General features: G+C 42.0%; 2 protein-coding genes across 2 annotated transcripts in view; both read right to left on the bottom strand.

Moving 5' to 3' along the window:
• The window catches only part of LOC120930373, a 59,843-nt gene extending 46,617 nt beyond the window's left edge, over nucleotides 1-13,226 (bottom strand). Inside the window, exons 1-2 of the mRNA XM_040341565.1 lie at nucleotides 13,209-13,226; nucleotides 4,518-4,643 (exon numbers count right to left, since the gene is read on the bottom strand). Of these exons, the coding sequence (XP_040197499.1) occupies nucleotides 4,518-4,643; nucleotides 13,209-13,226 (144 nt within the window). The remainder of the gene's footprint in view (nucleotides 1-4,517; nucleotides 4,644-13,208) is intronic.
• A 7,826-nt stretch (nucleotides 13,227-21,052) lies between these two features.
• Nucleotides 21,053-25,141, bottom strand: part of LOC120931615 (kielin cysteine rich BMP regulator) — a 158,876-nt gene continuing 154,787 nt past the window's right edge. The window contains exon 54 of the mRNA XM_040343229.1: nucleotides 21,053-21,634. Coding sequence (XP_040199163.1) covers nucleotides 21,417-21,634 — 218 coding nt within the window. The 3' untranslated portion in view covers nucleotides 21,053-21,416. The remainder of the gene's footprint in view (nucleotides 21,635-25,141) is intronic.

The raw sequence follows: 25,141 nt of genomic DNA, 5'->3' as shown, positions 1-25,141 counted from the left end.
CTGTAGGTTAGAAAAAGGACTTGCAGCTATTCAAAGCTCCACCAGGTGGCAACATAGTCATTTTAAATGGACACTGTACAACCTACTTGGCAAAGCTGAATCCTGAGATCCAGCCTTCGGCATATTACAGAGACTTATATTAGTCCAGCTTGGACCAATTTAACTAAGTGTATACCATACCTGACCGATGTTGCTGGAATCTGGAAATTAATTGTACAAGTGTACAACGCTACTTCTGTGACCTTCACTTGTCCCACGTCGCTATTCTTCTGCATTGTGAACACAAAATGTCGGCAGCTTGGCGCAGGCGCCATTCAGTAAATGTTTTTTATTTTCTTAATGAGTGCAAAGTGTTCTCTGATTGGATGATATGGAGAGACAGGGTGGTGACATTACCTCTCCTATCAGTGAATGCTTTGCATTCATTCAGGAAATGCAAAGCATTCTCTGAATGGTGCTCGTGCTGAGCGTCCGACCTCCTGTGTTCACAATGCATCAGGCCAGCTGTACAGCACAGGACCCAGAGGCAAGTTGAGATCGCTGGAGTAGTGGTTTCTTGTAGCATTGGCCACATATGTCATATACTTAGTTATATTGGTCCAAACTGGACCAATGTAACTATGTATAACCTGCAGATACCTGGAATTGTTCTTTAAAGTTTTCTATGCAGTTGGTGTATTCTTTTGTAATGTCTATAGTTTTCTTTTATACCTTTCTCTACTTTAACTACTTGCCGACCAGTCGCCGCAGTTGTACTGCAGCAGGTTGGCACAGCTGCGCGAATGCTGCATGCTAGACCTGCTTGTTAGTGTAGCAGTGGTTGTGATCTCCTGTCCTTCAGTTCTTGGGCGCCTCCCCAGTGAGAATGTTCTGGAAGAGGGGCAGGGCTGGGAATTGGAGTGACAGGGAGCTCATGTGAGGAGCCCTGACCAATCCCCAATTGGAATTGGCAGGGGGCAGGCCTCCTTCATAAGCTCAGGTCCAGCCCACTGAAGGGGAGTTGTTGGCTGGGAGAAGTAAAGAATGCAGTGTTAGACTGCAGTAGAAGGCCCATCCCCACCTGGCGGGTAGGGGGGGATGCGCGCCTCGGCGGAGAAGCTTGGGAGCTGGGAGGGAGCCTCATACTTACACGGTCATATAGGAGGTGTCTTGGAACAGAGGAGCTAGAAAAACAGTCGGTATGCATGTCCGGTTAAGTTCTTTACCATGGACTTAGGGCAGGAGAAGGTCGGTGATAGAGGCACATTGGATATCTAGTGGAGGCATGCCAGGGTAGCTGGGTGCAACGCCAGAGGAGAGACTGTGGGGTTTTGTGTAAAATTTATGTGGCCTGCGGGCACTGGATTTGCAAGTCGGACTACCTGGGATCAGTAGCCCACCAACTTTCTAAAGCTGCTAAACGCTAGGACGCAGTACCCCACAGACCCCTGGCCTACTAACAATTCAGCAAGTTCAGCAAGCACCTGGGACCATTCAGAGTGATCCCTGGTGTAGTGTGAAGAGGATGGGGCAGAGAAACTAACATTGCTCAGTGAAGTTGTGTGCAAGAGGAGAAGAGTACTGGGAGTAATAGTCTGCAGGAGTGGTGCAGAGGAGGAGTAACGGCCTGCAGGAGTTGATGCAGGGGAAGTGACTGTGAATGTTAGAGTCCATCAGTTCTTCAAAGCTCAGTTCATTCAACAATTCTTTAAAGGGTCACTAAAGGAAATTTTTTTTTTAGCTGAAATGACTGTTTACAGGGCATAGAGACATAATAGTTAACGGATTCCTTTTAAAAATGATTAAAAATTGATAAAAAAACAATCATATAATGTACCTAGTTTCGTTTTTGCTGTTGTTTGCTGGTTCTCTGATGTACAGAGAGCCACTAGAGGGCAGTCAGCCAATAGAGAGCAGTGATACTTTGTCTAAAACTCCTCAGCACCAATCCAGTTTCGTTTTACACACAGTAATCACACCTCCTTGATTAGTGACCACCGTGAGAAATCTCCCAGTACTGTGGTTATCAGGAAACAGGCAACCAGGAAGTGTCCAGAACAGAGAGGATTTACAGCAACATCAAAGCAAAAACGAACAATGAGGACATGAAACCAGGACTGCAGCAAGGTAAAGGAAGCTATTTAGCTAAAAAAAAAAATTCCTTTAGTGACCCTTTAACTATGATGGCAAAGTTATCTGTTCTATGGGCATCCCATATCCCCTTTCCCCAACCAAGTTATATCTTCCAAATAAACAAAAAGAAAACAAAGCAAAATGACTGTTCATTGTCTCTGAGAGTGATATATGGAGGTCTGGCAGCAGGGTAGGGTGACCACATTTCCATACTACCATTCAGGGACACCCTCCCTTCCCAAAAATCAGCTTGTGCTGTAACGAATCACAGCACAGTGATTGGACACAAGAGGCAGGATTTATGATTTCTCCAATCACAATCGGGGGGCGGGATTGTGCTCCTCCAGGCATTCCCGGGCCAGGACAAGTACTGTCAGTGAGTAAAGTGGTGATGTGGTGGTCTTTTTTGGGGGTATCAGATTGGCCTGGGGGGGTGGCTGTGTCAGTTTCATTTCAGGACACAGTATTGTCCTGGAATGAAGGTGCCCGGGACAGACCTGCAAAATGCGGACTGTCCCAGGACACGTGGTCACACTACAGCAGGGTGATATGGTGGATGATAGTAACTAGTAGCAACCATCCGCTACATACAGTTTTATCAATTTTTTTTAAATTATGGTCACCAAGTTATGGCCAAAGGCACATTTACATCATAGGAATTTAGCAGACCCACAGCTTCTAGAAACCTATGTGGCTTGTCCTGCTCCATGTACAAAACTATCTAAGAAAAGCAGATTTTAAAGTAGTGAGGTAGTATGCAGCCCACAATGCCCAAAGTGGAAGTGGACATGACTAAATGAGCATGGTTTACAGGGTGTGACTGCTGCAGTGCATAGGAGTGCACAAATCCAATATATTATGCACTTTGCTACAGCAAACGTCTTGCCATTAATTGTACAGGGTGGGCCATTTATATGGATACACCAAAAACAAAAGTTGGATTCAAAATGGCCGATTTCAAAATGGCCACCATGGTCACCACCTATCTTGAAAAGTTTCCCCCTTACATATACTAATGTGCCACAAACAGGAAGTTAATATCACCAACCATTCCCATTTTTTTTAAGGTGTATCCATATAAATGGCCCACCCTGTATTTCAATGCAAAAACTGATTAGAATCTGCACCCCATCCATATTTTACTGCTGTCTGTGGCTCTGTTAAAGAGATTTTCCTTACTTCCTGTCCTGCTGACAATGGGTTCATGAAATTATCTGTAGTAGGGGTTAGTGAATACATTTACCATATACAATTGCTCACCTGTTGCTTGACCCAGCGCCGTCTTTCCACTTCCACCAGTACATCCAGCAACCTGGAGGAACAGCAGAAAGCACTGTGCAGCCTTACCCCACAAACCTGTAGAGAGACGGCATTTTAAAGAACTAGTAGCAGGTATGACAGCAAAGCAAGTCAGGAAAATTCAAAGTAAAGCATTAACCATTAACTTCCTGTTAAAAAATTGACATTTGAAGGATATTCCACATAAGAGTGGAGATTAGTGAAATTTCAAATATCTTTTCTGTAATGTTTAATCATGTACAGTACATTAGGGCCTAGTGCAAATTAAAGCTAAACTCATAAGCAAGTATTGTCTAAATACAAGAGCCATCTCTATTTGTCCTTGATTCTTGGTGTGCTCTGTGTATTTATTTCTGACCTGTGTAGTAATCCAGTGTGAAACTTTGTTATTACAGAAGCTTCCAGTAAAAAAAAAAAGACCAGTCACTGCTGCTCCCTCACTTTGTGCAGAGTGATTGGTCTTTTCTACTCCCCCTCCTGTAGTTTTCTGCTGGCAACCTGTAGTAGGTGGAGCTTGTTGGGCCCATCCCACAGCCCTGCTCTCTACAAAGGCTATGTACAGTACAGTGAGAATAGAAAGGGAAAACGCATGTGTGTAGAGTCCATGGGCCGCACCAGGGCCGTTTGAAGGAATTTGGGAGCCCCAAGCAAAATGGGGGCCCCCAAGAACCCCCCCACACGCAAAGCCTATGTTAGCATAACACAAATTTTTTCCACCCATGTTCTTATGTTTTTCTATTCTCACCTCCCCTTCTTCCCTGTAGGCTGCCGCTGTAGCGTGGCTGAGCTCCTCTTCCTCCTGTCAGTCCAGTGTTCTATCATTATGGGTCCCCAGTCCCCTATCAGATAGTGCCCGGGGTACTAGGGTACCGTGCGTGGTACAGGAGATTCTGTTTCCTGTGTTCCCGGCTGGACTGAAAGGAAGTGAGCACTCAGTGTGCACTTCCTGTCAGTCCAGCCGGGAACATGAAACTATATCTCCTGTACCACGCATGGTACCCGGCCAGACTGGCAGGACTCCAGGAGGAAGGAAGAGGAGCTCGGCCACGCTACAGCCTGGGAAGTGGAATTTGGGGGCACTTTAAGGTGATCTTCAAACATTTTACCTGATCAACAGCAGCCTGGACAGAATTGATGTCAGCAGGAGTCTGGAAAAGCCTTTGGTATAGGGAGCAGATCTCTGTCAAAGAAACTCGGCAGCATGCTGGTTGTGCTGGTGAATCCATAAGATCCTTTGTTTAAAGACACATACAATGAATAATTCTGTGCAAAAAGGATTCCTATATAAAGTATATTTACAAGACTTGTATGTTTTTTATATATCTTCTCTGCATGCACTTATTGACCAATAAGAAGTATCCTACTAACAAAGGTAAGTCAGAACCGCTGATCTGCATACTTGGGCTGGGTCTGCCCACAGGTCCCGCTGGACTGGATGTCCGCCGGCGACGCGTGATCAAGGTGCGGAGAGGCAGAACGGGGAACTGCCTATGTAAACAAAGCGATTCCCTGTTTTGCCATGATAGACATGATAGACATGATAGAGATCTACTACTCCCAGTGATCGGGAACAGTAATCTCTGTCATGTTCCAGTAAGCCCATCCCTCTTACAGCTAGGCCACACCCAGTGAACACACTTAACCCCTTGATCACCCCCTAGTGTTAACCCCTTCCCTGCTAGTGACATTTTTACATTGATCAGTGCATTTTTATAGCACTGATCACTGTAATAATGTCACTGGTCCCCAAAAAGTCCGGCTAAAAATCCCAGATCACCACCATTACCAGTAAAAACAATAAAAATAACTAAAAGTCACTAAATCTATCCCGTAGTTGGAGGCACGATAACTTTTGCGCAAACCAATCAATATAAGCCTATTGTGATTTTTTTTTACCAAAATTATGTGGAAGAATATATATCAGCCTAAACTGATGAATACATTTGTTTTTTATATATATTTTTTTGTATATGTATTATATAACACAAAGTATTTTTTGTTTATAACGCAAAAAGTAAAAACCGCAGAGGAGATCAAATACCACCAAAAGAAAGCTCTATTTGTGGGTAAATTTTTTTTTACATTTTGTTGGGTACAATGTCACATATCAGTTAAAGCGATGCAGTGTCATATCGCAAAAAATGACCTGGTCATTAAAGGGCAAATCCTTCCGGGGCTAAAGTGATTAACAAACTTTGAGGAAAGTTGCAGGGTATGTATCACTCTTAGACGTGATTTCCTACGTTGAGTATCTCACCAATAATACAATTTAATTTTTGTTGCATCTGATGCCTGAAATTTGACTTGTATCTTAGTGCAGACTTCTGGGAGAATCAGTGAGCCAATCACACAAGCAGGAAATGTCACAGAAAATTACAGAGGCCGCTGATTGAAAGGAAAGGTAATTTATTTTTAATAACATTCAATTACAATAAGACTTGTGTTGCAATTGTATATGCTATATACATTTTTTTATTTGCTATTTTATTTTACCCCACAAAAGTAAAGAAAGGTCCTTTAATTATGAACTGAATTGAATTCTATCTGTCTGCCAAATGGGAAAAATAAATAGCCAGATTTGGCCTGTTCACTCATATAACCTAATTCAATTAGTGATAATATTACAGCCACATAACCAGCCGGCTTATTAATATAGTGTGCGGGTCGTTATGTTTGTGTTGGCAGGTTGTCATTCAGCATGATTGAAATGGATCTGCATCAACAAATGTTGTAATTAGCAGTGGATCCACATCACTGGGTGATGAGGTGGATGATGGATTTACACATTTTTCTTATTTTTTGGGGGGGGGGGCTTAATTAAAGCGGGTGTTCACCCTAAAAAAAATTCTAACATTACATTAAGCTCCATTCCGACATTGACTGTACGCTGATCTTTTTTTTTTTTTTTTTGCCGTACATACCGTTATATCTTTATTCCCCCCCCCCCCCCGGCTTCCGGGTAGTGAATCCCGCGGGAGTGGGCATTCCTATGCACAGGCTAATTGATAAACGTATGACATAAGCTTCCCCCCGGCGCATACGGCCGCGTCACGAGTTGCCGAAAGAAGCCGGACTGCGAGTCGGCTCTATACGACGCTATACGGCGCCTGTGCACCGACGTTCGGCTTCTTTCGGCAACTCGTGACGTGGCCGTATGTCCCGGGGGGAAGCTTATGTCATACGTCAATCAATTAGCCTGTGCATAGGAATGCCCACTCCCGCGGGATTCACTACCCGGAAGCCAGGGGGGAAAATAAAGATATAACGGTATACAGAAAAAAAAGGATCAGCGTACAGTCAATGGCGGAATGGAGCTTAATGTAATGTTAGATTTTTTTTTTAGGGTGAACCCCCGCTTTAAAAATAAGTTTTCAACAGTGTCTATGTGTTTATTCATATTTTTTTGTGAAAGAGTAACGGGGCTCTTTATTCATAATGCGGTTTCCAATTTCTGATGCGTTCCCTTTCTGCAGTCCCCCACATCCATTGGGCCAGGGATGTAAGGATTAGACTCCTGTCCCCATCAACAGGGGGACAAGATGCCTTGCTGGAGGGGGCTCCCTTGGCAAGGCACTTTCCCCATGTTAAGGGCATTTGGCCTGGTATGGTTCAGGATAAGGGTCTGGTGTGCCATTCTTTACAAACAAAACAAAGCAATTCAGGAATTGTCATTTAGTGGCAATTGTTTTTTTTTTTTTCTAAATGTTATTTTTGCAGAAACACATTGTACAGGTGCACCAGTTTGTGTGTAGATTTAAGGCATTCCCCAAGCCAAATAACATTTAGGTTGGATTGTATATTGTAATATTGCCCTTGAAGGTTTAATAAAAATCCTGCTGCCTGCTAAATGGTATTTAACCACTTAGTAACCGCCCTATAGACAATATACGTCTACAGGGCGGGTGGTTAACTCTAGGAGGGCGTCAATGTACGTCCTCCCAGAGTCCGTCTCCCGCGCGTCCCCTGGGACGCGCACACGGGAACATCCGTGACCGCCGGGTCCAGAGGACCCGGCCGATCACGAATCGCGGTAAACGGCCGCTGATAGCGGCCGTTTACCATGTGATCGCTCCGTCCAATGACAGAGCGATCACATGTAAACAAACCGGCGTCTTTTGATGACGCCGGTTCCTCCCTCCTCTCTCTGTACTGAGCGGTACAGTGTGAGAGGGGAGCGAGGGTGTCAGCAGCGCTGTGGATGGATCTGTGACTATTGCAGTCACAGATCCATCCATCCCTGCTCAGCCATCCCTGAAACCCCCTGCAATACCCCCCCTTACAATACTCTGCAATACTCTGCATACCCCCTACAATACTCTGCATACCCCCTACAATACTCTGCAATACTCTGCATACCCCCTACAATACTCTGCAATACTCTGCATACCCCCTACAATACTCTGCAATACTCTGCATACCCCCTACAATACTCTGCAATACTGTGCAATACACTCTGCAATACCCCCCCCTACAATACTCTGCATACCCCCGGCAATACTCTGCATACCCCCCTGCGCAATACTCTGCATACCCCCCTGCGCAATACTCTGCATACCCCCCCTGCGCAATACTCTGCATACCCCCCCTGCGCAATACTCTGCATACCCCCCCTGCGCAATACTCTGCATACCCCCCCCTACGAAATACTCTGCATACCCCCCACCTGCGAAATACTCTGCATACCCCCCACCTGCGAAATACTCTGCATACCCCCCCTGCGCAATACTCTGCATACCTCCCCTTCGCAATACTCTGCATACCCCCCTGCGCAATACTCTGCATACCCCCCTGCGAAATACTCTGCATACCCCCCTGCGAAATACTCTGCATACCACCCCCTGCGCAATACTCTGCATACCACCCCCTGCGCAATACTCTGCATACCCCCCTGCGCAATACTCTGCATACCACCCCCTGCGCAATACTCTGCATACCACCCCCTGCGCAATACTCTGCATACCCCCCTGCGCAATACTCTGCATACCCCCCTGCGCAATACTCTGCATTGCTCCCCGGCAATACTCTGCATTGCTCCCCGGCAATACTCTGCATTGCTCCCCGGCAATACTCTGCATTGCTCCCCGGCAATACTCTGCATTGCTCCCCGGCAATACTCTGCATTGCTCCCGGCAATACTCTGCATTGCTCCCCGGCAATACTCTGCAATACCCCTGCACAATTACTCTGCGCAATTACTCTGCAATACCCCCGCACCAATACTCTGCAATACCCCTGCACCAATACTCTGCAATACCCCCGCACCAATACTCTGCAATACCCCCGCACCAATACTCTGCAATACCCCCGCACCAATACTCTGCAATACCCCCGCACCAATACTCGGCAATACCCCCGCACCAATACTCTGCAATACCCCAACACCAATACTCTGCAATACCCCAACACCAATACTCTGCAATACCCCAACACCAATACTCTGCAATACCCCGGCTAATACTCTGCAGTACCCAGAAAATACTCTGGGAAAAAAATGCGTTTTAACCACTTCCCGCCCGCCGGCCGTCATGACGTCCTTGACTTTGTGCAGGGATATCTAAATGATGCCTGCAGCTACAGACATCATTCAGATATCATTTTTTTCAGCCGGCGATTCCCTACACCGTAAGAACAATCATGTCGGCTGTTCCGCCTCTTGATCGTTCTTACGGGAGGCGAAAGGGGACGTCTCCCCTCCCTTCTCCCTCTGGTGCCTCTTCTGACTCACCGCTACGATCGAAACCAGGATCGTTTTATTTTTTTTTATTTTTTTTCAGGCTTCCCAGCCTAGAGGTGAGATGTGGGGTCTTATTGACCCCACATCTCACTGTAAAGAGGACCTGTCATGCTATATTCCTATTACAAGGGATGTTTACATTCCTTGTAATAGGAATAAAAGTGATCAAAACATTTATTTTTGGGGAAAAACGTATCAAACTAAAATAAATAAAGTGAAATGAACAATAACATTTTTTTTTTTTTTTTAAAGCGCCCCTGTTCCTGCGTGCTCGTATACAGAAGCGACCGCACACGTAAGTCCCGCCCACATATGAAAACGGTGTTCAAACCACACATGTGAGGTATCGCTGCGAACGTTGGAGCAAGAGCAATACTTTTGGCCCTAGAGCTCTTCTCCAACTAAAAAGATGTAACCAGTAAAAATATTTAAAGCGTCGCCTATGGGGATTTTTAAGTAGCGAAGTTTGGCGCCATTCCACAAGCGTGTGCAATATTGAAGGGTGACATGTTGGGTATCTATTGACTCGGCGTAACTTCATCTTTTATATTATGCAAAAACATTGAGCTTACTTTAATGTTTTGTTTTTTTTAAAAGCACAAAACCGTTTTATTTCCAAAAAAACGCATTCGAACAATTGCTGCGAAAATAACGTGCGCGATAAAAAGTTGCAACGACCGCCATTGTATTCTCTAGGGTTTTTGCTAAAAAAGCATATATAATGTTTTGGGGTTCTATGCAATTTTCTAGCAAATAAATGATGATTTTTCCATGTAGGAGAGAAATGTCAGAATTGGTCTCGGTGCTCCAGAACGCCTGATGGTGCTCCCTGCATGTCGGGCCTCTGTATGTGGCCACGCTGTGTAAAAGTCTCACACATTTGGTATCGGCATACTCGGGAGGAATAGCAGAATGTGTTTTGGGGTGTAATTAGTGTTATGCATATGCTGTGTGTGAGAAATAACCGGCGAATATGAACATTTTGTGAAAAAAAAAAAAAAAAAAAAAAAAATCTTGATTTTGCAAAGAATTGTGGGAAAAAATTACAACTTCTAAAAACTCACCATGCCTCTTTCTAAATACCTTGGAATGTCTTCTTTCCAAAAAGGGGTCATTTGGGGGGTATTTGTACTTTTCTGGCATGTTAGGGTCTCAAGAAATGAGAGAGGCTGTCAGTACATCGGGTGTGATCAAATTGATCAATTTTCAGTAATTGGTACCATAGCTTGTAGACCCTATAACTTTCACCCAGACTAAATAATATCCCAATTTTTTTTTTTTTTTTTACCAAAGATATGTAGCAGTATACATTTTAGGCCAAATTTATGAAGAAAAATAAATTTTTTGCAAAATTTTATAATAGAAATGAAAAAAAAATCATTTTTTTACAAAATTTTCGTTCTTTTTTCATTATTAGCGGAAAAAATAAAAACCGCAGAGGTGATCAAATACCACCAAAAGAAAGCTCTATTTGTGGGAAAAAAAGGACAAAAATTTCATTTGGTTACAGTGTTGTATGACTGAGTTATTGTCATTCAAAATGTGAGAGCACCGAAAGCTGAAAATTGGTCTGGTTATTAAGGGTGTTTAAGTGCCCAGTTGTCAAGTGGTTAAAAAAAATGCATTGATATATGTCTCTTATGACAGTGTTCAGCTATCTGTGCCCTGTTTTTACAAAAAGCTTGCAAATTGACCTTGAAAAAGGCCAGTAAAATAAAACATGTATTCACCCCCATAGACTTCAGTGGGGTTCGGGATATTTTTAACTGTTTAGCAAACATCCAGCTAACTGAACTGGCAATGGCAACCTCCATGTTTTCTCAGCACAATAGAGGTTACAGTCACAGATACCAACTAGCTCTACTTTCCTGTTTCAGCTCTAAATAAACAATTATGCCGCATACACACGATGGGAATTTCCGATGAAAAAAGTCAGTTGGACTTTTTTCAATCGGAAATTCCGATCGTGTGTGGGCCCCATTGGACTTTTTTCCGTCTGTGTTTAGAAACAGAACATGTTTTATTTTTTTCCGATGGGAAAAAAAAAAACGTTAGGAAATTCCTATCGTCTGTGTGCAACTCCGACGGAGAAAAAACCCACGCATGCTCAGAATCAAGTCGACGCATCCTCGGAAGCACTGAACTTAATTTTTCTCGGCTCGCCGTAGTGTTTTACGTCACCGCGTTTTGGACGGTCGGAATTTGGTCTGACAGTGTGTACGCAAGACAGCTTGGACGGATTTCCGACGAAAAATTCCATCGGATTTTAGGCCATTGGAAATTCCGATTGTGTGTACGGGGCATTGCTGGAAGTTTTTCTCTGAACTTTTTATCAGTTTTAGATTATTGCCCAAAAAATATATATTATATAAAGTTGGGGAAACACTGGGTGTAATTTACTAAAACTGCAAAGTGCAAAAGCTGGTGCAGCTCTACATAGAAACCAAGCAGCTTCCAGGTTTTCCTGGTCACGTTTGTAGCTGATTCCCCTATCATCTGGCTCTGTGAGTTGGCGAGGCGAGAGGAGGATATACGCCGCACGGAATTTGAGGCTTGTGCCTCCTTTATCGAGCCTGCAGACCCAGTGCCGGGATGGGCATCTTTTAATGTAAGTGGCCCATGCTTTGTTTTTAAATACGTTTTTAATAAAACCGGTTGCACTATGGAGCTGTCTTTCTGTTCTATGTTCCACCTGTGAGACTCCTTGAAGAGGATTTGTCTATGTCAATACTGGAAGACGCATCATATGTTTGCAGGCATCAATCTGCATAAGCAAATTTGACTCTCTTTTTAATTAAAGGAGTCCAATCGCTTTGGTAAGCGCATTCTATTATCAGCATTTTTTGGGTGTCGATCGCTTAAGTGGTGGAAGAGATGATTGAAGCGCTTTGTCTATGAGAAGATTGCATGTTTATTTTTGGAATACACAGAAGATTTGTTACTATCTCAAAATAGTGGTTTACCCTCACTTTGGGAACACACGGAAATTATTATTATCACTATAATATTGGACTAATTCCTGATGTATGATTTTGGGAGCACACCATTCATTACCAGAGTTTTTTATCACAAGATTGTTCTCATATTGTTCACTTAAATTCATTTCTTTGGATATTGACACGGGCATATGCAATTTTATTTTTATCACAAGTTTTTTGTAATTGCTTATCACTGAAATGGTCAGTGTTTTTCATATTTATGTATATTTTTTTATACACCTCTGACACTTTATAATAGGTTATAAAATTTTCCTATTACACTACGCCCCCTATCATCTACCATTCACTAAATTACAAGGTATATGACTTCTTTTTTTCAGGGGAGCAGCTTTATTTATATATATATTTTATTACTTTATGTTCCACATTTATTAATTAATTTTTGGCGCGAAAATTCTTCTTTACCAGCTTCCAGGTTTTATTGTCAAAGCCTAATTAAAGAAGCTGAAGTTAGAAGCTGATTGGCTACCATGCACAGCTGAACCAGATTCTGAGTGCTTCAGTTTTAGTAAATACCCTTCACTGTGTACAAGTAATGTGGATGACCCTTCACTGTGTACAAGTAATGTGGATGCAGCAATCTCCCCAGCCAGGACACTGTTTTCCGACAGCGGGGACTCCCTGCGGTCAGAATGTACTGATCAGCATTGAGAACAAGTGGCCTCTAATCGAACATAACAGGGAGGGCTACACACAGATCAAAATCTGGACAGTTTTTGCTGAATTTTAGTCCATGTGTACCCAGCTTAGGAGTTATGTAGTGGAATGGAGTCAATAACTTTGAGTTACTATAGTGGTGATAATGTAGTGTGGGAGTTTATTGTGCTTTTCGGTGCTCTAGATGTTAAAGTGAGTGTGTGTGTGTGTTTGTACTGTATAAATTGCAGTAGTGTATATGATATATACAGTATGTACAAGATACAATAGTAAACATATAGAACCATTCACCATATATAAAACTAGACATTAGATACTTTAAGGCATTGGTGTAATGTGAGTGAGTACTAATACAAACTAATATACAACAATAGCCATGAACTTACTTGTAGTTAGCTTGTACTTACCTGTTGAAGGCACTGCATGTTTTGTATCTTGGTTGCGTATTGAAGTGTTTTTCCACATTTGCAGTTAGTGTGACATTGTGATATGGGCTGTCACAGACACTGCTTCTTCCATTTCACTTGTTCCTTGGTGTAATTCTTCCTATAGCTTACGTCTCTTTGTTTGTAGCCTACTTTCTCTGGTGTCTGTCTAACTCTGTCTCTATCTTTGTCTCCACATCCTTTCTATCAGTTTCCTTATTGTACAGCTGAATTATTCATTGGTGGATCTGTTTACATGCTGAATCCCCTTTCATCATCCTGATACTCACACTATACAGAGCATTACAATTTAACCTTATTGATCATTATAAATTGCTTCTAATCGTAATAGATCAGTCTGCAGAATTGTAGAGAGAAGGTATTGGGGGGGGGGGGGGGGACATATGGCGCTGCAGTCATTTGTGGGTTTATTAGAACAAAATACTTCTTGTTAAGTAAAGCATTATATTATGTCTTTGTGTTAATTAAAATGTATCTCAAGGCAGTTTCTGGTCACATTCATGCTAGCCTCCTGTATTTGGTTTGTTTCACACTAGATGCAGTGACTAGCTTTTTCTGCCCATGATTATTGTCAATCAAGGCAAGGGCACAGTACATTGTGATGAATGAACAATAAAGTTAAAAAAAGAAAGATAAACAGTGCTGAGCATTGTAACAAGGCAAGGCACCAGCTCCACTGCCAGCGCACAGTAGGAGCCAGCCAGCACAATAAAATGGACAGTCTCAAAGTGGTTGTAAACCCATATAAAAAAAAAAATGTAAGGCCGCGTACACACGATCGGTCCATCCGATGAGAACGGTCCGACGAATTAACCGATGAAGCAGACTGATGGTCTGATGTGCCTACACACCATCAGTTCAAAAACCGATCGAGTCCAACGCGGTGACATAAAACACAATGACGTGCAGAGAAAAATGAAGTTCAATGCTTCCAAGCATGCGTCGACTTGATTCTGAGCATGCGCGGGTTTGGAACTGATGCTTTTGCATACTAACCATCGGTTTTGAACTATCGGTTAGGCGTCCATCGGTTGAATTTTAAAGCAAGTTCAAATTTTTTGGACCGAAGGATAACTGACCGATGAGGCCCACACACGGTCGGTTTGGACCGATGAAACTGAACTTCAGTCCGTTTTCATCGGTTTTGTCCGATCGTGTGTACAGGGCCTAAGACAAAGGAATATGGAGGTTTAGGAAACTAGATCAACATGTGAGGTCCGACCCTGTGTACGAGGCATAAGAGGGAGCTGTCGGTACATTCACATATGAAAAAAATGAATAAAACAAAAAAATAAAATAAAAGTCTGACTGAGCTCAACCTTGATTGTACACACTGTGTGCTGTGTCCATAAATAGGTGTAACAAGAATCTGACACATTTATAGAAATATGGAAATCACCTTTCTTAAACGCAAATATCTGAACAGTACAAAACCCACTATCTATCTCATAAAAACATATTTGGCCAATTATTTAAAAATACAAATAACCATGGAAGCTGTATTTCCCTGCAACTTCCCTGCAGCTGCCATGGTTATGTGTATTTTTAAATAATTGGCCAATTACGTTTTTATGAGATAGATAGTGGGTTTTGAACTGTTCACATATTTGTGTTTAATAAAGGTGATTTCTATATTTCTATACATGGGTCTTGTTACACCTATTTATAGATACAGCACACAGTGGGCCAGATTCACAAAAGAGATACGACGGCGTATCTGCTGATACGCCGTCGTATCTCTGTTTCTAACTATGCGGCTGATTCATAGAATCAGTTACGCATAGCTAGCCCTAAGATCCGACAGGTGTAATGGACTTACACTGTCGGATCTTAGGATGCAGTACCGCGGCCGCCGCTGGGGGGAGTTCTCGTCGTAAACCAGCGTCGGGTATGCAAATTAGCACTTACGGAGATCCACAAAGCTTTTTCCCTTCGTTAAGTCGCCGTAAGTGTTAGTTTGCCGTCGCAAAGATAGGGTACCTTTACAAAAGTGTAAAGGTACTCTACCATGCAAAAGTATACCCGTCGTTACCGCGTCGGTTTTGAATTTTTTTCAAATCTTTTATTTTTCCCGCCGCAACTCTTTTTTACCCGTCGCGATTCACAAAACTCGGCGCAACGTAACTTCGCGCAAAGCACGTCGGGAAAATAGCGTTGGGAGCATGCGCAGTATGTCCAGCGCGGGAGCGCGCCCTACTTTAAATGGGACTCGCCCCATTTGAATTGGCCCGCCTTGCGCCGGACTGATTTAGGATACACCGCCGCAAATTTCCAGGTAAGTGATTTGTGGATCGGGCACTAACTTGTGTAATTTGCGGCGGTGTAACTTAAATCAGAAAAGTTACGTTGCGCCCGCTGGTTGTGAATCTGGCCCAGTGTGTACAATTGAGGTGAGCTCAGTCAGGATTTTTTTTGTTTCTCAAGAAACCCCTAGCAACCTCTGGAGGAACCCTGGTTGAGAATGGCAGACTTAAGAAATGTGGTGAAGTTTCACTTTTTAAAGAATACCCAATCAAATGCAATGAAGATATAAAATAGCATTTTTTTGCATGCAATTGAATGATGGAAGTCAGCAGAGCTCCACCTCATTTATTAATCTCTGGGGCAAATTATATTTCAAAGTGCAACTTCCCTTGTAAAGTGAGCAGTGTTTTTTCCTTTAGTAAATTAACCCCACAGACTCAAGTGCACGAGAGAGACATCTTCCATCCATAAAAAGCATAATTAATACCTCATTTTGAATACGGAGGTTGTTTTGGCCACCAGTTTGCAAAATAGGATAATGCTGAAAGATGCATAGAATGGCACTAAATTAAAAAGGAGCACTGAGGATCTAATCTATGAGTAAGGATTAACTGAACTGGAAAGTAAGCAGATTAAGGGGGGTGGGAGAAGGTGATAACTTTGTAAAAAAAACAGTCACTTTAAAGCCCATCCCCAGACAATACTTAAATACCTTACTGGGGGTACTGCTATGGGTGTAGATCCACCATTGTGTGTGTGCTGTTATGTATGTGTATGCTGCTATGGCTTGTTGTTACACAAAGTTCTGTGCTGCTTTGGGCGTAGTTACACCATTGTGTCTGCTGCTATGATTGTAGTTACACCACACTGTGTGCTCCTAGGGTTGTAATCAGTGGCAGCTGGTCCTTCATTTTTTGGGGGGGGGCGGCAAACAAACCTTAGAGCCATACCCCCCTGTCGCTCCGTCGATCGTCCTGCACTACTTACCCCATTCAAGTCCTTGGCGGCTTCTGCTGGTTACCCCCTGCTTCTGCTCTTAGGCGGCTTCAACCCTGCTTCTTCCTCTCTGCGGCTTCCCCCCTGCTTCTCCTACCGGCCAATCCGGTCGCTTCTCCTCCCAGCCAATCCGGTCTTAAGACCCGCTTCCTGATTGGCCGGGAGGAGAGGCAGGAAGACAATAGCGAATAATAATTTGCTAATCTCACACAAGCGGGTGGGCTTGGGACGCAGTGCTCTGTGCCCCGATCCCACCCTTTTTTAAGCCAATTAGAGGCTGAGGCTCTAGTCGTGCTTCAAGCCCCCCCCCAATAGAAATCCATGCGTCCGGCTCCCTGCATGGAAATTATGGACAGGTACATGGAGGTTTGGGGGGGCAGCTCCCCTGCGCCTCGTATGAGCAGCTGCCACTGGCTGTAATTTTAACACTATTTGTGCTTCTGCAGCTGTAGTTATTAGTGTTGCTCACGAATATTCGCATTGCGAATATTCGACTCGAATATAGCATATTCGAGAAATCGCGCTATATTTCGAATTTCGCGGTGAATATTCGCAATTCCGAATATTCGCATTTTTTCAATTTGATTTTTAAAACAGATCACATCCTATCGACGTCTAAAAGCATTGCTGGTATGATTAGAGACCCTGGGCCGAGTAGCTAAGCTGAGGCGATCCTTTTATGTTGCCAAATTGAAAATGATTGCGAATTTTCGATAACTGTGGTAGGAGAACTCTGATTGTCTCTGATGCAAAAGGGGGGGGCTTTGTGTATGTTTCTGTTATGAATATTTGTATGTTTGATATTATTTTTTTTTGTAAGAAGGAAAAAATTGCGCATACCTTAAAAAAAGGGGAGAATACAGCAGCAACTCAAAAATGTTATACAACATAAATTAATACAAGACAGAAAATGGAGTCGCTCTACAAGAATAAAAAATATGTCTAGTGACAAGACATGTGGGCAAATTATAAAATAAGCAAGCGCAAATAACTTGTGAAATACACAGTGAAACAAATATATAAAGAAATATAGTCCCAATAATAGAAAAATAATCTTTCATAAAAATGTCTTTGATATGTGAAGTGAAAAAAAGTCCAAAGCATGCAGCATGAACGTGTTCAATCTTCAAGGTGTTTGATTGACAAACGGCTGTGACAGATGGATAGAGTAAAGAATCACCACCAATGCAAAACACTTTTTATTTTGTATTGTAAAATATCAAGAATATTCTGAGCCAATCAGAGTGCTCCTTCTGCATTTGCCGAATATTCGCAATTATTTTGTATTGTAAAATATCAAGAATATTCTGAGCCAATCAGAGTGCTCCTTCCGCATTTGCCGAATATTCGCAATTATTTTGTATTGTAAAATATCAAGAATATTCTGAGCCAATCAGAGTGCTCCTTCCGCATTTGCCGAATATTCGCAATTATTTTGTATTGTAAAATATCAAGAATATTCTGAGCCAATCAGAGTGCTCCTTCCGCATTTGCCGAATATTCGCAATTATTTTGTATTGTAAAATATCACGAATATTCTGAGCCAATCAGAGTGCTCCTACAGCATTTGTCGAAATTGCGCAGTAAATATCGCATTCGCATGTTGCGATATTTCGATAAAATATCACGAATATTCTGAGCCAATCAGAGCGCTCCTCCAGCATTTCTCGAAATTGCGCAATAAATATCGCATTCGCATGTTGCGATATTTCGATAAAATATCACGAATATTCTGAGCCAATCAGAGTGCTCCTACCGCAGTTATCAAAAAATCGCAATTATTTTCGCAATCGCAATAGCGAAAAATCGCAATCATTTAATTTCGATAAAATATCACGAATATTCGAATTTAGCGAATATATCTCGAATATTCGAATATATATTCGAGATATATCGCGAAATCGAATATGGCATATTCTGCTCAACACTAGTAGTTATGCCATTGTCCATCGATGCAAGCAATGACATTTTAAGAGTAAATATGCTCAACATTTAGGAATAAATGAAAACGAATACAGCACTTGTTAAACAGAACTAAAACCATCTTTATTATTTTTGAATATGTAACAATAAATACAAATGTCATTATCTTTTGAATACAAAGTCATAAAAAAGAAGGATATATAAATATGGCAATCTATAAGTATAAAAAAACAGTGGTTTTCACAAAAGTAATCTCTATTAGTGAGCGAGCAACAACTCCAAGTCCATCAGCACCTCACAGAGGATTGGAAATACATGTGCTAACTCCAAAGGTTTAAGGCAGTAGGTTTGCGTGCCAGTTTGAGGTGACAAGGCCACAAATGATGTGAGGAGTGTATGTGCTATCTAAGGGACAAAGCATGGTAACTAGATTTACTGTAGCTAGTCCAGTGCAGCAACAGAAAATAAATAAAAAATGGAACAACATTTTATTGCATTATGCGCAAAGTGCATTAGTCCACAGATTTCAGTGCATTGTTAGTCAATTTAGGCAAACAATGAAATCTGATTTAATTTTATTGGCACTTTGCATCATTTAAAGAAACCTAATATTTCTATTATATTTACATAATCTTTGTAGTCTTCATTTTTTTTTCAATATGATGAGAATTGCATGTTAATTCTGCTAATGCATTTTTAGAAGACGCTGGTTTTATTACAGCTTAGCCCCAAAAAGACACCAGTGATGATGCGTAATAAACAAAATTAGGAGAACTAGACTAAAAAATGAAATGTGGTCAGTCGGTGGCCATGGCTGACCTGGGAGCAGATCACAACTCTTCACAACCTGAGTTAGGCCAGCCAGTTCAGAAACTGAGAACTAATTCCGTTTTCTAATCTAGTAATGTGGCTGCTGCTTAAATTGTCATTTAGGGGCACTTAATTTTAGGAGTGGATTGGATACACAGGGTAATAAATTAACTGTACCTAAATCCACATTTGTATCCAATCAAAGCACCACAAATGTTCAGCACAGCCCACATATATCAACACATGGAAATATGCGCTACAAGACATTGACGCAAATGTAATTTATTTCTCAAACCTTCAGCTGTTTCAGTAAGTATCCTGATATGTATCGTATTTTAGTATGTATAAATAGAAGAGTTAAAAACAGGGAAAGTGTTTTCTGTGGCCACCACAACTGTGCTGTTTTCAAGACAATTTTCTATGGTTAGGATAGTAATAGAAAAAAGACCATATGGCTGGTTGCAGTAATCAGTGAAAATGGTTTACTCTTTTTGCAGTCAGTAGTACACAACGTTTTGCCCTACTTTTGGCAGTTTATGACAGACTGTAGCATAAATGGTCATGGCCCACTACTGTGAAGACGTGAGGCAGTACCACAGTCCAGATTTTTTGGGCAGCCCATTAAACCCTCACTACACTGAGCCCAGGCTTGCCAGGCCTTCTCATATATCCAACCATAATTAAAAATAATTCCCTTACAGGTTATTTGATGGGAGAATGTTATTAATTCATGCCAGTCTCTTTATGAGTGCCGATTTACACTGGGGCGGCACGACTTGCCACGCGTCTCGGCAAGGCAATCCGTAGACGACTTCAGAGGCGACTTGTAAAATGACTTCTGTATTGAAGTCAATGGAAGTCACCCTGAAGTTGACCCCAAAGTAGTACAGGAACCCTTTTCTAAGTCGGAGCGACTTGAGTCCCTCTGATTAGAGCGGTTCCTTTGTACAGAACGGGACGCGACTTGTCAGGAGGCTGAGTCAAAACAGATAAATAGATGGGGCAAAAGAAAAATGGTGTATAATAAATGAAGTGTGTTTTATTATTGAGTTCATGAGTTATCCATTTAGGTAAATTTTACAGCAAGGTAAATTAGATATGTTCTCTGTATTTGTAGTTAAAGCGGTGGTTCACCCTCAATAACAACATTCTAGCATTAAATTTGGCATAGTAGCGCGAGCTACAGTATGCCTTTATTTTTTATTTTTTTGCCCCATACTCACTGTTTAATTCTATAGTGAAGATTCCGACTCCCCGCGGGGAATGGGCGTTCCTATCCAGAGGGAAGATGATTGACGGCTGGCTCTGGCACGTCACGCTCCCCGAAGATAGCCGGAGTAGGTCTCGGCTCTTCACTGCGCTATACGGCGCCTGCGGACAGACTAGGCGCAGGCGCCGTGAAGATCCAAGTCCTATTTCGGCTATTTCGGGAGAAGTGTGACGCGCCAGAGCCGGCCGTCAATCATCTTCTCTCTGGATAGGAACGCCCATTCCCCGCGGGGAGTCTGAATCTTCACTATAGGATTAAACAGTGAGTACGGGGCAAAAAATAAAAATAAAGGCATACTGTAGCTCGCGCTACTATGCTTAATTTAATGCTAGAAATTTTTTTTTTTTATAGGGTGAACCCCCTCTTTAATAAAGACTCAAATTGGTTTAATTTTTGTACAGTATAAGAGATTCTAACTTCAGATTGTTCTAGAAGCTTTGACAATAAAACCTGGAAGCTGATTGGTTTCTGTGCAGGGCTGCACCAGATTTAGCACTCTCCAGGTTTAGTAAAAAACCCCCATAGTGTGTTCTGATAATGCAATCAGTCACAAACAATGCTGTTTTTCTGAAACACTATTTAATTTTCATTCAGAAATGTATGGAGAATTAATGTTCTTTTGGTTGAAAGTCTTTATGACTTCTGGTATCTCCTCCATGTTTCCCACTATAGACATTTCAGTAATTGTCGATTGGCTAATTAGGTGGTTATGCTGCTTAAAGGGGAAGCTGAACATCAAATGCACATTGAAAAACAAAAGAAAAGCATGAGACATATTTCATATTTAAGTTCATAACTGTGATGATGAAAATGTGAATCACACTTTTTACTGTGCAGGAAAGGAAAGTTTGTGTAATCACCAAGCAGATTAAAACACTTCTTTCACACATACATGTTCATGCTGGAAGTGTAGATGTTCTATGAATTCAGAGGTTTCCATGAATAATCTTCGGGCATGACTCGGGTGGGATGCAGTGAGATTCGTGTTCTACCAGCCCAGCTGGACATTGACAGCCAGGAACACATGGCTTAAAACAGTGAGACTCCAGGACTCCAAGGGGAACATCTTTATTGAAACACGTTTTGGGACAGGGAGGGCCACATTCATCGAACACATAACCTCTGTCATGTGGACAGCCAACAGCTGTAAGAACAAAAAATCAACATTAAATACGACATCATACTACAGATAGGATACATCTTCATCTAAAAAAAAAAATACAAGCCATTTTTACTATTCGAAGACCATCAACTATTTTTCTCTGCAAAAAAAGGCATCTGGAGCTTACACTTGCAATTGTAGATAGTTTCATGACCATGTTATGGATTCCATGTAAACAAACTGCACCAATAAAGTCAGTAATCCAGCACGAAACCGGAACCTATAAATGGATTCTATATGATCTCAGAATCAAACGGATGTCAAACTGATGTCATGGACACAAGCCCAGAGTCCATCGACACAGGCCCAAAAGCTCTTTGGTCAATAGGCACACATTACAAAGTGTAGTAGTACGCTGTATGAAACTTTAAAAACTCAATAAAAACATTATGAAACAGTGTTTGTCATGGCATTTTGGATCTGATATCTATGCCAACTTGCCTTGGTCACCTAAAGATGTTGTAAACCCCCCCCTCCCCCCCCCCAAAAAAACCCTGTAAGACAAAGGCATAATGAGCTAGTATGCATCTAAGGTAAAATACCTTCGAATCAAACCCACGCATCGGCACCCGCACACCTCTGAGATGGATGACATCTTCCCGGTGTTTCTTCGGGGTTTGCAGGCTCCAGTGCTGTGAGTGTCTGGAGCCATGAAGATTGTCACTCTCGTGCATGTGCATGGGAGCCACCGGTTACGGCACACGGCTCTGAAGAAACAGCACAGGCGGCCGTTCCTTCAGAGCGCACGTGTAGATGATGTAATCAGCGGGGTATACAGTAAATATCTCCTAAAGAGTGCAAGTTTAGGAGATATTTACAGTACCTAGGTAAACCTTAATATAGGCTTAACTCTAGGTACAAACAAAGCATGGGATTTTACTTCCTCTTTAATCCAACCCTGATTGTTAGATCTTTTACCCCTTTTCTTAACAAAAAAAAATTCTAAGTTTTGCAGTAGGTATGTTAAAGGGAGTTCTGAGTAAAAAATGTTTTAAAAATGTTTTTAAATTTAAAATAAAACGATACAGTGGAACCTTGGTTTATGAGTAACGCGGTTTACAAGCGTTTTAAAAAGAATTTGCTTTGGTTTGCGAGCGCCGTCTTGATATACAAGCTTTTTTTTTATGTTAAAAAAAAATTACACTCACATTTGAAGGATTTCGTTGGCCATTCGTGCAAAACCGCTGTGTGTATGACCAGTTAAGCCGCACAGTGCACAGTACAGTATACAGCTCAGCTTTGTGCACTGTATGTGACCAGAAGACGACTCACAGCACTTCCTGGAGACACTCAGACACTCCCAGCAGGGGCAGGATTACCCGGAAGTGATGTCAACAGTTCAGAGTTCTCCAGGAAGTGCTGTGAGTTGATGCTGTGGACACATACAGCGTTACTGTGTACTGTACACCAGCTCTACTAAATACAGTACCCTGTACAGTAAAAAAATAAGCACCAACCCTTTTGGCCAGCTTCTCTACAAACAGTACAGTATACAAAGCAGGTGAGCACCAGACTTCTTAACACTGTGCACATTCTTTTACTGTACTTTTGCAACACAGAGCCACTGCAAGTTCAGTTTAATTTGTTTTATGTTTACAGTACATTTTTTACTGTGTTTTGTTTTGCCGTAATCATTTATATGAATAAATGGTTGTGGAACAAATTATCTGATTTTCCATTATTTCCTATAAGAAAATTTGCTTTGATATAATAACGATTTGGTTTAAGAGCATGCTTCCGGAACAAATTATGCTCTTAAACCAAGATTCCACTGTACTTTACTTAAAAAATATAATTTTACACTAAAAATATTATTAATTTAAATGTATTGAAATGTTTTATTTATTTTTTAACCAGAAAAATCAAGTTTATTGAGATGAAAAGGAGGCATACATACATAAACAAAAGACAATGGATTAACAGCAACTAAACTTAAACAAGGGTTTTACATTTGTACACTGTACCTTTCAAACCATCCCTCTGGTACAACCAGTCATTACAGTCATAAGCACACCAGCACCAAACCCATAAAACTGAAAAGCACATACCACCCCCCCCCCCCCCCCCACTCAGACACTTCATTATATAGTACCTCAGACCTTGCAAGTTTCTCCGTCACCCAGCCACCTGTCCCAAACGGCAGAAAATTTCTGTGGTCGCCCCCTATGGACATAGATCATCCGCCTGTACGGAAGGGTGATGTTAACCTCCCTTTTCCATTCTTCTAATGTTGAGGCCCTGGCCCGCATCCAGGCCTTGGCTACCACCTTCCTAGCCATAAACAGTGTTTCATATATAAAGATAGTCTGGTACTTGTCTACCTCTACATCCGGCAGTAAGCCCAGGAGACACAGGTATTGAAATTATTTTTACATTTCACTCTTTAGCCAGCCATTATTCTTGTTAGTCCTTATATTATTTCTGCTCTATTACAGAGTTGATTTGCAAAAACATCAGTCAAATGTTGCATATTTGTAACCATGGCAACACTAGGTGTATTTTACACACCATGTACAGAAAATACCCAGATATCTCATTCCCTTTTTGGATTATGAGCTGCTCTCTTTTTTCCTCAGAAGAATGCATAGGGTCAAATTACAGACATCCCTGCAACAGAAAATGTATGATTTTGGTATTTAACTGCAACACATAGAGAGCTATGGATTGTCCATTCGAGTCAGTCTGTGTGAACGGGGCCTAAACACACTGAAGACAGGATCTCCCAGTTAACCTTTTTGATGCTAAATTGGTCCCTCCTGAACTGGCTGAATTTTGATCTTTCTACTGCCAGTTTTACAATCAGAAATCCCAGTGCCTGGCCCTTGTTTTCATACCAAGACTTTAGCTGTCCATGTGACAGGAGTTCTCAGTTATTTGTATCTTGGGAAGTTTTATTTATTCTTATAAACATCCTGGAGGTTTAAAGCGTTTGTTACCCTAAAAAAAAAGGATCCTGTCCCTTTAAAGCATGTTAAACAGCATAGTGCTTGTGCTGTGTAATTTGGCCCCCTTTAACACCTGAAATACCTGGCTGATCCTGCCTGGCTATGCCCTCCCTTCTGTAAACGGATTACAGTGTATCATGGCTGCTGAGCCCTGACACTGTGGTCAGTTTATGTGCCCCTCTCATCCGCTGTCTCTCCTGTCCTCCTCTCCCCACTCCCTCCCCGCCTGTCAGCAATTGACAATGCTCCCCCCCTCCTGCTGCTGGAATAACATTGACATCTTTATACTATCAGCGCTGTCTCCTAATCCTGTGTTCCCCTGGGTGTGTGTGTGTGTGATTTATTAAAAAAATGCAGTATATACCTAATTTCAGAGAGCCACTCAGCGCTTACGTGACTAACTGGCACTCTTCTCCTCCCCTCCTGACTGACGTCAGTGGGGGAATCTTGGTCCCGCCTGCTGCAGCTGTCAGACGGGGAGAGGAGAGAGCCGGCCAGTCACTTGAGCGCTAAGCGGCACTCTGAAATGTGGTATAATCAGATT

Source organism: Rana temporaria, chromosome 3, assembly GCF_905171775.1.
Source record: "Rana temporaria chromosome 3, aRanTem1.1, whole genome shotgun sequence".
NCBI lineage: Eukaryota > Metazoa > Chordata > Amphibia > Anura > Ranidae > Rana > Rana temporaria.
Note: the sequence above shows the minus strand (reverse complement) of the source record. Positions and strands in the feature narration are given on the sequence as shown.